The 18894-nt window shown below is 43.9% G+C and overlaps 1 protein-coding gene across 3 annotated transcripts in view; it reads left to right on the forward strand.

The window, feature by feature from the left end:
- The window catches only part of ANKRD17 (ankyrin repeat domain 17), a 140990-nt gene that overhangs the window by 113134 nt on the left and 8962 nt on the right, over positions 1-18894 (forward strand). For all 3 annotated transcript variants that reach the window (XM_084857457.1, XM_084857458.1, XM_084857459.1), the window contains 7 exons: positions 530-625; positions 1522-1638; positions 7142-7313; positions 8310-8757; positions 11124-11279; positions 11920-12069; positions 13333-15002. In XM_084857457.1, the coding sequence (XP_084713583.1) occupies positions 530-625; positions 1522-1638; positions 7142-7313; positions 8310-8757; positions 11124-11279; positions 11920-12069; positions 13333-15002 (2809 nt within the window). The remainder of the gene's footprint in view (positions 1-529; positions 626-1521; positions 1639-7141; positions 7314-8309; positions 8758-11123; positions 11280-11919; positions 12070-13332; positions 15003-18894) is intronic.

Here is an 18894-nt window from a genome sequence, read left to right on the forward strand (position 1 = left end):
TGTGGTGCTGGAACCCCATTTGGTCCATCTCGTTCTGCCACCTCCATAAAGGTTTTTTCAAAAAACATGTCAGGAATATTTGCACATTTTTTGGTCTGGGAAATAGACACAAATTTAATGGCTGGGAAGTAAATGGAGGAGAAATTTGTGCACTTGCAGTACCAGAGCAGTTAATGCAAGTGCACAAATTTCCCCTCCATTTACATCCCAGGTGTTAAATTTACACAAATTTCCCCTCCATTTACCTCTCAGCCATTAAATTTGTGCACTGTTCTGGATTGTTTTTACAACTGTCGGGGATCTTCGTGCTTACACTGAGAGTGACCCAGAGAAGATCCTCCCCTGGTTACATAGGTTGACAGTTTGGGCACACTTCTGTATCTCACTATATTGGGGAATCAAGGTTACAGCAGTGACTGGGAGCACTTTTCACTAAATTGCCTTATAGTTTTGGTATTTATTTTAAAAGCATTTACATGTTTAATCTACCTTCACTGAAAGGGAATAATGCTGGAAATTTAATTTTTAGGGTCACGTAAAAGTTGTACGCTATCTGGTAAAAGAAGTAAACCAATTCCCATCAGATTCGGAATGTATGAGATACATAGCAACAGTTACTGACAAGGTAAGAATAATTTGTTGCTCACATTACTCAGTAAAGCTTTGGTAGAACAAGTTGCTTCACCATATGTTGATGAATTCATCATAGACATTAAAACTCTTTAAATCTTCTGATTTTCTGATTAGGCCTTGCACTCCTAATTTAATTAGTTTTCCAAAGAACACTAAAATGTAAATTCTCATTCAGTTATTCACTGTCTTTGTGTGTGTTTGAATATTTAACCACCCTTATCCCAGAGTAGGTTACAACGCATTGCAGGATTTTAATTATGTAATTGACCTGCATAGGAATGGGATGAGAATAGATTAAAAAAAGAGGGAAAGAAGATGAAGTGAGGGGAAAAACATTAATATGTGGACCAAATCTAGCATTACCCCTCACCTCATTTCCTTTCCCACTTCCTTTCTATTATCCGCTTCTATGCCTCTTGGGTTGAGAGCCCCTTTCCTGGTCCAAATGCCCACATAGTTTATCAGTTTCTTACCCCACCACCATTATTCCAGAACCAAAAAACCAGAGCACTTTTAAATTTTGTTTCACCATTTTGGCTCTCTCTCACACCCTACAGAGCTCTGTTTCCCAGCATGTTTTCCATTCCACTCCTTTCCCAAATCAATTACAACACCTTGTCACACTGGGATAGAGTAAAATTCCTCTATGTTCCCACAATCATTAGCAGTCCAGCCCCATAATACCAGAGGAGCATTAAAAGCCCTCCAATTTTTGCACTTTTACCTCTCATTCTAAGCAGCATTGCTGCCCAGGCCATAATGAACTCATACCATAATACCCCTCGCCCTACCCCAATGCTTAAGGCTGGTATGCTGTATTTGTTCAATTCCTTGTGTTTGTGTTCATTCAAAAACAGTGTTCTTGGGTTTTTTTTAACATCGTGTTAGGAAATGTTGAAGAAGTGCCACCTTTGTATAGAGTCAATTGTTCAAGCCAAAGACAGGCAAGCTGCTGAAGCAAACAAGAATGCAAGCATTCTTTTAGAAGAGTTGGATTTAGAGAAGGTAAGAACTCTCCTTTCTGAAATATCTTGTGTCTAGGTCGGGGAAAGAAAACTATGGAAGGCTCAGATTTAGAAAATACTTGTTTTCCAGTGGTTCTGGGGTGTCAGGGAAAGCACCGTCTCTTGGTAACTGGCATGGCTCTCTTGCCAGTGACAACAAGGGGACCAAGTTCCCATCAACCTCCATACCAGCTGTGCCTGGCTACCAGACAGCAGGATTCTGGCATCACTTGTAACTGAGCATTGTGACACTAGGGGGGGAGAGAGAGAGAGAGAGAGAGAGATTTTCTTTTTCATTCCCCCCACCACCACCTCCCAATTGTCCTCCTGGAGGCCTGAGCAAAAAACTGTGTTTTAGTGGATGTGTCTTCTCTTCTCCCTCAGTTTCCGTGTTCTGCCTTCCCCCATCCTGGTGTGGTTTGGAAGGCAGTTGGCTGTCTTGAGCTGGCTACCAAGAGTGCACTGCAGTGCAGAGTGGAATCGTTCGCCTCTTCTCCCCATTGTTGGGTCAGGAGAGAGGTTCAGCAGCTGCTTGGCCACAGCAATCCATTTCCCTCACCACTTGGCCCAATCCCATGGTGTTTCAGAACTGATACCAGACCACGTCTGCCATCTTGGAAGAAACACAGACTTCCAGTGACTACATCTGCTCCCTACTGGGGAAGCCAGAGAGCCAACGTACTAGAACTCTCTCTCCTAAGGTCACAGTATCTAGGAACACAGTTTCTCCTGCTGATTCTGATTTGTCCTGGATGTGCTCATCCAGATTTCTTGTCTTGGGTCAAGACATTGGTAGTCAAAGAGGAGCAGAACTCCAGCTCAGCATAATTAGCAGGGCACCCAATGGGGGACACACAATTTCTTGCAAGAAAGGCAAAAAGCACTAGGAGAGATAAGGCCAGCTGCTCCAGTAGCTGCTAAGGCAAATAGGAGAAAAACAAAGACAGAGATGGATCCTTTGGATCTAACTTCCATCGTCCCCCAACATCGAGGCCTTGGTGCCTTACGAGCCTTCAGGAACCAGGAGTCCCCCCTGCCTCCCTGGCAATATGCTTGAAACTGGAAGAAATTGATCCTGCCACCTCTGTTCTCACAGACAGGCTGTATAGCTGTCTAATGGACCAGTCTTCTGCATTATCTGAGCAGTCTATGTAACCTCCCTGTCAAATAGGGGGAGAACTATCCAAGGAGGAATATATGGAATGGGCAAGCCTGGATCGTCTTTTTTCCCCTCAGGATCTATTTTCCAAACTCTGCCCAACGTTACTAATGTCCTGGAATAGTCAGAGCACCGGCAGGAGAGAGAGAGATGTGCTCCTGGCAGCAGTCTGTATGAGCCAAAGTAGCCTTTCCACAAGAAACAGTTAAAATCCTCACAGTGCTCTTCCCAAAGGTCTTTGACAGGGTCGTAAAAGCTTTTTTGGCTGCCACTACATATAGTAAAAGTACTGAAAGGCTAGCTTCTTGTGTATATATATTCCCCCACCCTGCAAGAGAGTTCAAGATGCCCCAGTGACAATCCTTACTTCCTATTCCATTAGATACAGATGGGCTATCAGAAACCCTAGTGAAAAGCATCACAGATCCATGGATTGGTAGGTTCACCAGGGAACGTATGCTCCGTGCTCTCCCATCACAGATCCAAAGAAGCTTGTATTGACAATGGACCCAAACCTGTGAGGTTTGGAAGTCCCCTGCAAGGAAATATTTACCTAAGAAATTTGGTCCCAGTGAGAGACCAAATGCAGTGTACATTTTCTCATGCTTTGTGCATTCCAGCTGGACATTTGAGGCTTTCATCCCGAACTGCACAGCTGTCACATGCTAGTCCAGGCGGCCAACGCGTGCATCAAGGCCTACCTGAATCATCAAGGCGGTACTTGCTCTCCAGATCTACTTATGGAGGCCCTCTGTCTACTTTGCTAGGTGGAAGTGCATTTAGAATCCATCATGCTGGAGCGCCTTAAGGGGATTACTAAATGTGCAAGGAGATGGGCTGAGCTGGCACAAGACAGGACAGAATGGACTCTTAACCAACAAGTATTCCATTAGATAGCTGCTAAGTTTGGAGAACTACCATTAGATTTATTCATCACCCATGCAAACAAAAGAGTGGCGAACTGTGGAAGCAGACCTGCAGACTGTACAAGTCCCCTTGGCCCCAGCTCCACTTTACACTTTCCCTCCTCTCTCTTCTACACAGGTCAGTTAAGCAGATCAAAGATCTGGAGGCAGATGTGATCTTCTCAGATTAATAGTCCTCTTGGTTGAAGAACCAGAGATTCTGGGTCTTCTCTTTCATCCATATCCATCCCAGCTGACTGCCATTAGGTTGAGAGGCAAGTGTTAGTCACTGGGCTGTCACCCTCAAGTAATTTGAGCCAGTGTGGTGTAGCGGCTAGAGTGTCGGACTAGGAGTCGGCAGACCCGGGTTCTAGTCTCCACTCAGCCATGAAGCTCACTGGGTGACTTTGGGCCAGTCACAGACTCTCAGCCCAACCCACCTCACAGGGATGTTGTTGTGAGGATAAAATGGAGAGGAGGAGGATTATGTACACCGCCTTGGGTTCCTTAAGGAGGAAAAAAGGTGGGATATAAATGTAATAAATAAACAAACAATTTCAGTGCTCATGGCCTCTTAGAAGGCTTCCTCTACCACCACGTGAAAAGCCTTTCTTGCTTGATGTGCAGGCTCAGATGGGTCAGCCCTTTCAGCCAATGTCCCTACAGAGAGGTCTGGGTTCAGACATTCATCCAAATAAACTAAAAAAGCAAGTATCAGTCCTCTTGGACATCCTTGCTGGGACAGGATGTAACATCCCCCATCTCCTGAATAAAAAGTTCTTCAGTGCTGGCTCACTAGCCTCCCCTCAAACCAGTGTGTTGCACCCCCTTGGAGCCTTAACATGGCCTTATGGGTACTGCCTTAAAGCTATGGCCATAGCTCCCTGAAAGTTCTCATCCTCAAAACCCTCTTCCTTGTGGTTGTCATGTTGGCTTGTAGGGTTTAAAAATGGGAATGCTGTTGGCAGATCATTTTAATTCATACCAAATATCAGTTCTAATTTCCACAGGCTAAAGAAACTTGTCCTCCCTGTCCTTTCTGCCCCCACTCTATCAAATGGCTAGGAAACAGAAATGGCACATTAGAATTTTACAAGGCCATAAAATTTTTAATGGCAATACCAAACCCTACAAATTTGTCTCTTTCCATCCTCATCCTTGGAGAGAAAAGTGTCCATGGCCATGCTGTCCATCTAGCTGAGGGAGGGCATAGCCTTGGCCTATAACTTGATGAATCTTCCTATCCCAGAGGATGTTTTGGCCCATTCAGTTAGGGAAGTGGCTAGCTTTGCCATTTTCCGCAAAAGATGTCCCCCTGAGGAAATCTGTAGGGCAGCCATGTGGGACTGCATTACACACCTAATGTGTGCTAGAGAACATTTACTTTCACCTCAACAGAAGCTGCCTCTGGGCAAAGAGCTCTCCAGAAAGTCCTTAAGAATACTCATGCAGAGTGCAGTTAGCTCTGCATCCTACCGGAGCTCCCCATCCATCACATCAGCCTGCAGGGCTGTGACTTGGAACTTGGTGTGGGTTTTCCAGACACAATCACAGAGACAGTTTTCTCTTTGGCTTATGCTGCCTTTTGGCAGACATGTTCTCCAACAGGTAGCTTCAGAGCTAGTGGATTCATTTTGCCTGTCCTTGAGACGCACTGCTTTTCTACTGTTCTGTAGTAAAGGCTGCCCTGCTCCAGAATAACTGGAGAAAAGGAAATTTGAACTGAATATGTATTCTCATTCTCAGTGGTTCCAGGATGGGACAGTTTACCCACTCTAACTAAACATACACACACACACCTATTAGCATAAGACAAAGTGTACCCAGACTGCATTTTTTGTTTTGGGATTGTATGCACATTCCAGTTGCAGGCTTACATTAGTTGAGGCCAATTGGATAACTTTTCCGTTTCCACTTGGGTTTTTTCTTTATGTCTCATAGTTGTGTATTCTCTTAGGTGGTGTTGTCATGGTTACATTTGTGCTGGGAGGGGTGTTTTTCTAGGCTCTGGGCTCAGTCTGAAAGCTGTTGGAAGCGCCTCCCCTTCATGGTGTTTGAAAGGGACCATGCCTTTTACCAAAATGAAGTGCTTTCCATGAAGTAAAGACTGTCCCACCCTGGAACCACCGAAAATGGGAATGCAGGGATGTGAGGACCTGAGGCCCTTTTGACCACCTCACGCTCCTACTTCGAGTCACCAGGTCAGGTGCTTTGGTCAGTGTCTCTCTTCACACTGCCACTTTTAAGCTCTCACCCACAACCCTCTGTTTGTGTGTTGTGATGCTTCACCACTCTCACAATTTCTGCCACCAGTAACCCTTTTAGGGCTGCTTTCTTTCTTTTTGATAGCGCAGACTAAGCAGCCAGCATGTGGGGGTTATTCCACGAAACCCTTCCTAATCACAAAAAAGGAAACTGTCTTTTAAAACTGAAAACCAAGTAGGTTTATTTGGTACAACAGGATTAGAAATGGAAACTGGGTTGGGATGAGGAAAGGATATCAGGGATGATAATTAAAATAAGTCAACACTATAAACTTCACAATATAACTCTTGCTTTTAGCTCTGTGCTCAAAAACCTCTCACACTATCGGACACACTCTCTATCCCACAGACTATCTCATTATCTCACAATCTCAACTCAGACTTCTCTAGCTGTACCCAATCTACCTTCCTCCCAGACTGATCTGACTTCCTAGAAGCAATTACCCCACCTTTTTCTGCACAAGCTCTCATCTAATCACACTGCATTCCATTCTCACTCAGCCACTCCTCCTTTCTTCCACTTGCCAAACTGTCATTCTTGCCCACACTCTGCCAGACCCCACCTCACACTCACCTGTCAATCATTCCAGACACACACCAGCCACCCTACATATATACAAACCTTTACTATTTACATATTGTGAATGTGGAATTGCCACAAGGGGCAGTTCAACTTTCCTTTTAAAAACATATATCCTGCCTTTCTATAGTTGCTCAAGGCAGTTCATGCATGAATACAGAATTATAGCCATCAAAACTCAGTTCTTCTCACAGTGGAACTGTAGGAGTCTTCTGTAGTCTACCTGAAAAGGAATAATGTGCTTATCAAAAGAGCTAAGATGTGTGAGCTGTGAAGTTCCCAGTTCAAATTTCACCTCCATCATAAATTCACTAGGTGGCCTTAGGCAAGCTCCTTTTTTCTCAGCCTCTGATTCTGCCCCCCTCCCCCCCGTCAAAACCACACACAATATTGGAATATGGGTCTGTTCAGCTTACCAGGAATATAGGTGATCTACTTGGAATTTACTATATAAATCATGAATGTTTTTGCAAGTAATACTATGTTTCGTTTCATTTAGTTTAGGGAAAGGCATGGTCAGGAACATTCTTCTGTTCAATATGTAGTTTTGTTTTAGCAGTTTCCTTTGATCACCATTGAATGATCTTGACTTGCAGCTGCGGGAAGAAAGTAGAAGGTTGGCTCTAGCTGCTAAAAGAGAGAAAAGAAAGGAGAAGAGAAGGAAGAAAAAGGAAGAGCAAAGGAGGAAGCTAGAAGAAATCGAGGCAAAAAACAAAGAAAATTTTGAACTACAAGCTGCTCAAGAAAAGGAAAAACTAAAAGTTGAAGGTAGATATTAGATTTGTACCCAATGGACTCAGAGCAGGTTACAACAGTTTTTCCAAATGCAAACACTTCTGTTCTTCCATTCTCAGATCTCTGAAACAAAATTATCTTTAAACCAATCATTAAATCCTGTCAACTTGAATATATTCAAGCAATTAACATGGCTATGCAATGTAATTAAGGCAAAGTCCTTACTATATATTATTGAAGAGATGTGAAGTGACCATGGATTAACCTTTATCCCATGAATTTAACATTGAACATTGGGTAGTCATTAATCTGCTGCAATTGGTGTGTGTTTTCTTTTTCAACCATCATAACATTACAGTGGTTTTTACAAAGAACTACTGTTCTTCTATCCAAAATGGAGGAAACTTTTCAAAACTGTACTTGAGATGAACTTTCACGGGTTCAAGGGCAAACTACTTGGCTGGCATCTAAAGCTCATGTTAACCCAATATATTTTTTGGCTTCCTTTGAGAACAGCTAATCCCTCTACCATATACCAGATTGCTTTAGAAACTTTCCTCAGTTTAAAAAGCAGCTTGCTACAAGGCACAGGAAGTTGTTGTTTGAGGAAAAACAAGTTTTGAGCCCTCATGGGCTCACAGAGCAAGTTTAATGGTTCTTTGGATCCTGGTCCTTGGCATTTGGGAGGCTGCATTTCTTCACTGTTTAGTATTAATTATAGTAAGTAATTAAGAGCAGCGAAGTCCAATGAAAGGACCTTCTCCATCAGTCCCTGAACTCAGGTGTTTTGTTTTCCTGAATGTGTGTAAATCAGGTGTGTGTTGAAATATGCTGCTTTTAGAGGTGGAACAGAATCATGTGTAAATGTGCATTAAGTAAATACATGTTGACAGAACCTGTAATATTACAAGACGTCAGAGTTCCCAAAGTGACTTACATAGGTATGTGTGGGCTAGTAATGTAGTAAAAACTTGTACAGGCAAATAACATCTGTGGACTTCAGTAATTCCTCTTTTGGTTCTCAATTAGATGAGCCAAGAGTCCTAACAGAACCACCTAGTGCTACCACGACAACCACCATAGGTATATCTGCAACATGGACAACTTTGGCGGGTTCCCATGGAAAAAGAAACAACACTGTCACCACAACCAGCTCTAAGAGGAAAAGCAGGAAAAATAAAATCAGCCAAGAGACTGTTCAGATTATTTTTGATGATCAGCTCCCAATCTCCTATTCTCAACCAGAAAAAATAAATGGTGAATCAAAAAGCAGCAGTACCAGTGAAAGCGGTGACAGTGACAACATGAGGATTTCCAGTTGTAGTGATGAAAGCAGCAATAGTAACAGCAGCCACAAAAGTGACAGTCATTCTTCCACAACAGTCACTAGTGCTCCAAGCAACAAGAAACAGCCATCAGTGCTGGTCACCTTTCCAAAAGAAGAGAGAAAAGCAGTTTCTGGCAAATCTTCTGTCAAGTAAGCTACTGTTGCTTTCACAAATATTGTGATTTAATCCAACTTTCCCCAATCTAGTGTTCCCCATTTCCTCTTCCATGGCCTACTCCGGGCCATGGCTGTCACTTTAGAGGAGGCCAGCTGTAGACAGTGCTGAGCCAATACTGATTGTTGAAGTCCCTTCATAATGGGAATAGATAATATATGGGTGGATTGGCTGAGCAGAAAGAACCTAGGGAACAGAACCTTCACAACCACGTCATCTCACACTTCAGGACCTTCACATGGGACCTCTTCATATCTCTCCACCCCACCCCCATTTCAACTCAAATCATTATTGCCCTCAGATTACTAACTTCCCATAAGCTGCTCAGCCATTTCTCTGTCCCATCCTTCCTCAGCCTGGTGCCTTCCAGATGTGTTGGGCATTGGGGATGCTGGGAGTTGTAGTCCAACACAGGTGGACATTAGGTTGGGGAAGGCTGATTTAACCTCTCAGGATGTTTTCAAGGCATCTGTCTTCATTCCCATGTATTATTTTAGCACTGTGTGATGAAACCCCTCATTTCTTCACCCAGCCTATGGTCCCTCAAGACCGGGGAGGTGGGGGAGCTGGTCTTTTGCTAGGCAGGTTGTTCCCACCCACCTCAGGTTTCTGCCTTTAACCACCTTTCTTATACTCTTTTTCCTAGACTATAATTGTGCATTGAGCCCCCTCTTTTTTTTTCTTACTTCTACCTAGGTTAAGTATAAGTAACATCATGACTTGTGTACAGACTTGATGTAAAAGAAACAAAAAATATTATTTGGAGTATTATACAGATTGGACTTTAAAAGATTTCTCTTAAGCTAACCTACACTAAACTAAGGCCTAAAACCACTAACCACTTCGCCCTATCCCCAGGAGATGTTTTATCTAAGAGATCAAATCCCTCCACCACCACCCATCTCTTTTCAAACTGCCTCTCTTAACTCACTCCAGCACCCCCTCCCATCATCATTCTCACTGACCAATCACACGGCCCCAGGCACTCAGCCAATCACACCATTCCATACATTCTCACACCCACCCACCAGACAACCTCCAATGTACAGAGAAGCTATAAACGTTTATCACTGTGTTTAAACAAATAAAACCATGGGGCAGTTCCACCACACACTGCCGTGATGGCTTTTTAGCAAATAACACAGTATATGAATTTTAGCAATAATAAATACTTTATTACCAAACTGTGAAATGATAATTTATATTTGATTTAAAATGTCTGTTGCCTTTCTACCAAATACATTATTCAAGGTGGCTTACAAAAATAATTAAGAAGCCAGCAAAATACAGTATCAATAAAGCAGACCACAAGACAGCAGATACAGTATAACCAAATCATAAAGAAGCAGACAAGAGCAGTCATCATTGCTTAGGTTTGAGGTGTCTAATTGCAGACAACAACATAAGGCCAATTAATGCAATCAAATCAGAATTATAGTTGGGATATAAAGGCCCATGAAATGCCTTCCAGGCACATAAAGGAACTCTTCAAGATCCTATTCCCACAGCAGCCACTTGTGCCTCCCCCCGTCCCCTTTAAAATTGCTCCTAGGCAGTCAGGGCCAATGCAAAGGGACTACAGCTAGAAGTGGGAATCAAGGGAGTAAGTGCACAACGCTCTTCGAATCCTGGGCTTTATCCGTGCCTATAATTTATCTCCTTAAAGTTTTTACGGTCTTCAATTCACATTTGCTGATGAACAGAGAAAGGCAGTTGTCCAGTTTTAAGGTACATTGTGATAAAAACAGCATTCAGTTAAGTGGCATTAGTTACATTTCTAAAGTATAGAAGGGACTTTGATTATCAATTAGTAGGTGCATTTCAAACTGTCACTTGCAGGAAACAAGAGGAAAAACTGAAATGTTATGTCATGTCAGTGTGTATTGCTTTGGCACAGTTGTTTGTAATTTGCTGCATTTTTCCTCATAAATCTTTGATTCTGAGGTCTTTCATTAAACTTAATATCAAAACTTCACAAATTCTAAACACAACAAGATTTAATTATTGTCCTAAACAACTAAAAATCAAATCGTACTTCTTCTATAATAGACATTTTGATCTTTTAAAATGGCATAAATTTAATGGGTTGAATCCAGACTTAGTCATACTTAGAGTAGACCTATTAACATCAATGGGGCTTAAGTTAGACTAATTTAATCCTCATTGATTTCCATGGATCTGCTCTAACTATGACTTAAGTTCAGATCCAACCCAGTGTTTTAATATTAAGGCTGCTACTCAGCAGCCCGAAGGGAGGTTCCTGCATTTGTATTTCATGTTTGTCTCATAGGGATTCTGTTAACATGTAACTCTTTTTATTCCCCCCACTTTCCCCTGAAAGGTTGTCAGACGTTATTGGTGAAGTAACTGGTAACTCCTTATCTACTTGCACAAAATCTTGTCCATCACCACTCTCTTCTCCTAATGGAAAAATCACCTTAGCTAGCCCTAAACGTGGTCAGAAGAGAGAAGAAGGGTGGAAGGAAGTTGTAAGAAGGCAAGTTAAATTCTGTGAATGTAGTAAATTCCAGTTTTTTTAATGTGTCTGTCTCTGTTTTAGAATATTTTATTTCATTCTTGTTTGGTCTTGTTGGCAACATTAGTGATCATATGGTAGTTGCATTTCTGGTTTCATGTACGCATATCTAAGGTTGTAAATTCCTGTCATGGATCACTTTGGAACCTGTTTTCTGTGTCAGCACCTGAGAAGTGGGGTATGAATGCACTTCCCATGGTGGTGTCTTTTCTCTCTGACTTTTCAGCTTTTTTGTATAGAACCAGCACACCTCCACAATTAAGACTGTTAAAACAGTGCTTCAATACTTGGATTCAGCCAAAGCTTCCTGACATCTAGCCTTGAAACCTCAGTCTCCAAAGTTGTGTATTAGCATGGCATGCCTTGTCTTTGCACTGGTAAGCTGGCTGGAAAGGAGAATGCCTTGGAGTATGTGCCTTTCATATCCACTAAATAACTAAATAGCCACCCTTTGTGCATCTGTGATTTGGGACATGGTGTAGCTTCCAGACAAGCTAAAGCCCTGGCACATATACATACGCACACAAACACACACCCTCCTTCCTACTAAGCACTAAAGTTTACTAAAACCATTCTACTTGCTTTTCATGCTTCTCTTTAGATCAAAGAAGGTTTCTGTTCCATCGACTGTTATTTCCAGAGTAATTGGAAGAGGTGGTTGCAACATCAATGCTATCAGAGAGTTTACTGGAGCACACATAGACATTGATAAACAGAAAGACAAAACGGGGGACAGAATCATAACAATAAGGTAAGTACTTAACTTGGGCACTGTTTATTTAAATTATATGAACTCACTTGGAGGGCTTCTGTATTTAGTTACTAAACCAGGGGGGCAGAACTGTTTTGGGGTCGGGGGCTGGATGACATAAGGGGCCTTGCCATGGACGTCACCCCCCTTTTTCTCCCCCCTTTTTCTCCCCCATGCCTTCACTCTGGAAGAAGGCACAGAATGGTGCCTCCTCCCAGCATGGAGAAAGCCCAGGCTGCCTTGCACCCCACTGCTATAACCGATCTGAGATCAGAGTCAGCAACAGGACTGAGGGGTGGTGGAGGTTGGGACTTGCCCATGTGTGGGGAAGAGCGCATATTCCCCCCCCCCACAATACAGGCGAGTCCTGTCACCCCACACCTTCACTAGCAGCGGGGGTGAGGGGCATTGGGACTCACCCGTGCAGGGAAGAGCAGTGGTTCTCCCTGGCATCATAACAACAAGGTTATACCTTATTGGGGATGACATCCCCACTGTTACCTCAGATTGGAAATAGCAGTGGGGTTGCCCTCTGAGGGGATACCTCCAGGGGGTGGGGCTTGGAGCCTTAGCCCCACCCCCTGGAGGAACCCCAAGAAACAGCATGGGCCAGATTGGGGTACCCTGTGGGCTGGAGGTTCTGCATCCCTGTACTAAACAAACTTATATGACACATGTGAAACAGATTTCAAACTAAATGATGAAACACACACACACACACACACACACACACACACACGGGAGCTTCAGCAGAATTTTGTAGTGTGCCCTTACCCTCTAACAGGAGTCCTCCTGTTCAGAATTCCGACTAGCCAGCCAGCCATGCCCTCCTCCAGGATACTATAAGCTAAAAGGGGCTCAAGCATGTCAGTTCACTCTTTCCCCCCACTCCACTCCTGTTTTCTAGTTTTTTCCCCAATGACACTCAACATTTGGTGGCTCCTGGAGGCCGCTGAGCATGGTCAGTCCTCAGTGGGCCGTTTTTCGATGCTTTGTACTTGTTCACATCTCGGGGTCCCCTAGCCATTCTGATACCTCCTCTCTTGTTTCTCACTGGCCCTGTTTTGGCTCCAATCCCGTCAGCGCTCAGCCACCTGAGAGAGAATTACTAGGGTACAAGCATTGCATCATAAAGCCATTGACTTTCATTTGTTCAAAGATTATCCATTTCATGTACTTTCATGTAACGGGTGGAAAGATTTAAATGTGTTTGTGAATGACCCTCCCAAAAAGTTCTCATGCATTTATTCAACTCCGTTACAGGGGAGGCACAGAATCAACAAGACAAGCAACACAGCTCATAAATGCTCTGATTAAGGATCCAGACAAGGAAATTGATGAGCTCATTCCAAAGAATCGTTTAAAAAGCTCTGCGGCTTATCCCAAAACAGGGACGTCAGCACATGCCACCGCTACAACTGCTCACAGTTCTGTAGCTGGGAGCAAGGTGACCACTGTAGCAATCTCGGCATCATCTCAAATTGCCACAGTGCTTTCTGTGCCTGCAATTCCTTCAGCATGTACTCACAAAACGGTCAAGAACTCAGTGAATAATGTGCGTCCTGGATTTCCAGTTTCTCTGCCATTAGCATACCCTCCTCCCCAGTTTGCACACGCTTTGCTCGCTGCTCAGACTTTCCAACAGATCCGTCCACCAAGATTGCCCATGACCCATTTTGGAGGAACTTTCCCACCAGCTCAGTCCACCTGGGGTCCTTTCCCTGTTAGACCTCTGAGCCCCGCAAGAGCTACTAACTCACCTAAGCCTCACACGGTGCCTCGCCATAACAATCAGAATAGCAGTGGTTCTCAGGTGAATTCAGTGGGTTCTTCAACTTCCAGTCCAGCAGCTACCACAAGTTCAGCTGTGTCTACTGTGCCTGTTACTTCTTCAAATGGCAGTCCCAGCTCACCTTCCGTTCGAAGGCAACTCTTTGTCACTGTGGTTAAGACATCCAGCACTACCACAACCACAATTGCAACCACAGCAAGCAACAACAGCACAACACCCACAAATGCCACATATCCTTTTCCTACTGCCAAAGAGCACTATCCTGTGTCGTCCACTTCCTCCCCTTCACCACCAGCCCAGCCAGCAAGGGTTTCTAGAAGTAGTCCCTCAGAAGTTGTGACAAGTTCTCCAAGTAAAGGGCTGCCTTCCTCTGACCAGGAAGTGGGCAGTCTGCCAGTCGTGGAAGCAGCAAATCTGGCCAGCAATAGGCAGTTAAATAGTGGCTCTGTTGGCATTCCTTCAGAGCATCCTGCTCAGCCACAGCCTCTTGGGTCTCTTTCCCAAGAAGCAAGACCACCTCTACAGCAGCCTCAGGTTCAGTCACAAGATCCTCGAATGGTTGTGCCTCCTAATTTAGTAACAGTGAGTTCTTCTGCCCCAGTAGTTGCTCCTGCTAATGCTCCGGTGAACTCTCCAGTGAACTATCTTTTGCCTAAGGCATCGGTGGGATCTGCTCATCAACCTCCTCCAGCTAAAATGGAAAGCCCTGCCATCAGGCTCCCTTCCCATGGAGCAAATCCTGCACACAAGAATTCCACTCCTGTTCAGAATTCTTCAGTTGCTGTCCTTAATATCAACCACATAAAAAGACCCCACAGTGTTCCTTCTTCGGTGCAACTTCCTTCTACCTTAAGTACACAAAGTGCTTCTCAAAATGCAGTCCATCCAGCAAGCAAGGCCATGGCCAACAACTTCAGTGCTGCTCTACCATTTGGGCCCTTCAGCACACTGTTTGAGAACAGTGCTGCCTCCGCTCATGCCTTCTGGGGTGGATCTGTCTTATCATCTCAGACAACACCAGAATCCATGCTGTCTGGAAAGTCTTCATTTCTGCCAAACTCAGATCCATTACATCAGTTAGATACTTCCAAAGCCCCAGGTTTTAGGCCCCCACTGCAGAGACCAGCTCCAAGTCCCTCAGGTGAATATTTGTACTGTTCTTTCCTTGTTTCACAGTATACAATATTACCACATGCTTAACATGTGAACGTTTTTATCTCTTCGTTACTGGATGCCAAGCTCGGCAATCTGGCTGGCATAAAATCTCAGCCTATCTGTAGCCATCCAGTGGCCTAGAATACTGGAGTGTTCTTATGTCTGTGCACTAGGGGGCAGGTTGTTTTTCTAGAAAGGCTTGGCTGGAGGATGGACTATGAAGTATCTCATACTTCCTCCCTACAGCCAGTAATTCTCCTACCTCCACAGCAAACAGACACAGGTCTGTGGGTCTGCTCTGTTATACAGGGAAGACAGAAGTGGGGTTGAGGGAGAAAAAGCTTTTCTCCAGGCTAAGCATAATCCTTAGTCCTGGTGCCTGGTACCTAAGTGGACCCAAAGTTGACCTTGCAATCGTGTCTCCTCCCCTCACCCCGGTGATAAGAAATATGCAGCAGGGCCATGTGTGTGCCTCAGGGTTGGCATCCCACCCATCACCATATAGGCAGTGGTTCCCCACCCCGCACCCCTGATTAATATTTTGAGGGCAAGTAGGAGGGCTTGGAGGGCCCTGAGTAGTGTGGTGGTTAAGCTAATGAGAATTTTGACCCAGCTGGCCAGCTTTGAGGTTATGCTCTACCCCCCGCTGTTGCAACTTGTGTGGCTGACTCTAGGCCACACCGGGGCTGCCATTTTGCCAGGCTCATGGCCGCCGTATTTTTGACCATGCCACACCCTGCCTGCAGCAAACAGCCTCAAACACTTGCCATGTTAGAGCCACCACTTCCTTTTCAGTGGCTTACTCATGATCATGGGCACCACTTTAGGGGAAGCCAGCTCTAGGCTATGCTGTTCCGCACTCCCAGGTGGGCTAAAGAAATAACCAGCAATGAAGGCCCCTCCTAATAATATATGCGTGGACTGGCTGAGCAGAAAGAACCTTAACCCTGGGGAAGGGAGCCTTTGTAACCAGATCATGTCACGCTTCAGGACCCCCACTCGGGACTTCTTCATATTTCCCCCTCAACATGAATCTTCATCAGCCCCAGATGACAAAGGCACTTGTGATTCACCACTCTGCACCTACCCCTCCCTGCTCAGCCCAGGCTATTCATCTATATTGTTAATTTATAAGGCCCTAAACAGGTCAGGGCCAGGTTACCTGAGAGACTGCCGTCTCCTGTATAGGCCACCCCAGTCTCTACATTCAGAGGGGGAAGCCTTGTTGATCATGCCATGGCCCGCTGGTGCTCACTTGGCCGTGTTGCCTTCTCCACTGTGACACCGACCATCTGCAACGATCTCCCTGTCGCAAGCAGGCAGCTCCTAGGGTGGAGCATTTCTGCTGACCACGAAAAACATCTGATTGCCCAGGTGTTTTCCTGACCGCTAGCATTGCCACTCACCCTTGGTTATTTTAATGCAGTAATCTTGTTTGATTACCATTTTAGTATATTTTATCATTATTTGACTTTATGAATTGCTTTGGGATTTTTTTTTAAAAAAATGAAAAACAGTATAGAAATTTAAATAAATAAATAAATCACGCCTCCCCCAACGTGATGCCCTCCAGATGTTTTGGATGATGGGAGTTGTAGCGCAACACATCTGGAAGGCATCAGTTTGGGAAAGGCTGGTATTGATAACACTGAGCTAGGTGGATACAGTGTAAATCAGCTTCCTATGTTTCTGCTGACAGAAACTGAAAACAAATTTTGCAGCTGTATCAACTCATGGTATACCATCTTGAAGTTGGATCAAGCAGACAGTCCTGTATTGATGCATTCTCCGTGTTTGTTGGTCATGATCCTGATCCATTGCATTCCACTTTTGAACCTAATCTCCAAAACAGAGTGAATATTATATGAGTGAGGAATTCAGCATTTATCTTCTTTTCCAAAGAGAACTGAGCCCATTCCATCTACCAGGAGTCTAGATTCCTGGATGGTGACAAGTAGGAACAAAGGAGAGCTTGCTCACCTGTGAATTCTCCTGATTCTTCAGCAGAGAGTGGTCCAGTTCCCACCCAGCTTGTTCTTTGCTCTCTGGATCCGAAGTTTGGGAATTGTGTCCTCAGTTAGGCTTGGGGCTTCCATACTTTCATTGTGTTATCAGTAGGAGCTTTTCTCTTGGGAGGAGGTGGGATGTGCCTCCTAGTCCATGCCCTGGCCAAGTCTTTCCTCTAGAAAAAGAGCCTGCCTCATAGTAGGCAGAGGAGAGCTCCACAGTCTTCAGCACCACTGTCGAACAAATAGGAGAATTTACAGGGAAGCAGATTCTCCATTTTGCATCATCGGTGCAATATGCAGTGTGCACTCCGTTTTCTGTATTTAAACTGAGTACTAGTATTATTTTTAATACAGATTTTAGTTCTGTTATTATTGAAGAGAGAGAAAAACTTTGCTGTCCACTTTATCCACAACATGCATAACTGTATAAGCCATGTCCTCGCCCCACCCCAGTAGTCAGCTTTTATTCTGTGCTTAAAAATCCTCTCATGTTTTATCATTTTGTCTGGGAGGAATGTGATAACCTTGATAACTTTGGTTGCAATTTTCTGTACTTTTCCAGCTCTGTGATTACCCTTTTTTGAGCTTAGCGCTGCTCACAGTATTTCAAATGTGACTGCTATGAAGTCATTTTGATAACGGTCCTCTTTTCATTCCCTTTCCTAATAATCACTCGCATGGAATTTACCCTTTTACCCAGTTGATGATTGTGCCATCTGCCATAGTCTTCTTCCTGGTTAGTCACTGCCAGCTAAGTTCTCATCAGTGTATATGAAGTTCAGAGAGTTTGCCCCAATGTATATTGTTTTATATTTGTTGGGCTTTAAGGTGTCACAAGACTCTTCATTGTTTTTTGCTTTATTTACTTACTTTAAGCTTCATTTGCCATTTTGTTGCCTATTTATCCAGTTTTGGGGAGATCCTTTTGGAGACCGTTGCAGTCTGCTTGGGTTTTCATCATCCTGAATAATTTGATGTCATTGATAGACTTGGCCACCATGCTGCTCACTCCTGGCTCCAGATCATTTATGAATTAGTTAAATAGCATTGGTCCCAGTACAGGTCCTTGGGAGAGCTCAGTGCTCGCTTGCTTCCAATGTGAGAACTTTCAGTCTATTTCTGCTCTCCGTTTCCTCTTGTTTAGCTAGATACTAGTCTGTAAGAGAACTAGCTTTTATCCCATGATGGCTAAGTTTACTCAGGTAAGGTTTCCTTACCTGAGTACTTTACTTTGGCAAGGGACTCTGTCAGAAACTTTTTGGAAGTCCAAGTATATGTCTACTGGATTGCACCTGTTGATATGCTTTTTAATATTCTCAAAGAACTCCAAAAGGTTAATGAGACTGGACTTCACTTTGCAGAAGTCATGCTCTTGGTTTCTCAGCTAGGTCTGTTATGTAATCTTCATTATTCTCTTTCTTAAATAATGCTTTCCACCAATTTATCAGTACAGATGCGAGGCTAACTGGCATGTCATTTCCTTGCTTCCCTCATAATCTCTTTTTTAAAATGGGTATTAGATTGGCTACTTGCCAATCCTACACTAAGGAGACTGGTTTTACTGTTCAGTTGTATGTTTTTCTCAGGAGATCAACAATTTCACATTTGAATTATTTAACAATTCTCAAGTGGATGCCCTCTGGACCAGGTGACATGTCTGTAATCTGTCAGTTAGACCTAGAATTTCTCATCACTTCTGTTTGATTCATTTATTCAGATGCCAGATTTTGGTCCAGTTGTGGATATCTGTCCAACATTTTCTGCTGTGAAGACAGATGCAAATAATTGATTCCACTTCTCTTCAACCTTCCTTTCTCTCCTCCATGTCCAGAGGGCAGTCTCCACATTCTAGGATAACCCCTTCTGCTG

The sequence above is a fragment of the Heloderma suspectum genome, chromosome 5 (assembly GCF_057233095.1).
Source record: "Heloderma suspectum isolate Gila_16-S chromosome 5, 16-S_ref, whole genome shotgun sequence".
Lineage (NCBI taxonomy): Eukaryota > Metazoa > Chordata > Lepidosauria > Squamata > Helodermatidae > Heloderma > Heloderma suspectum.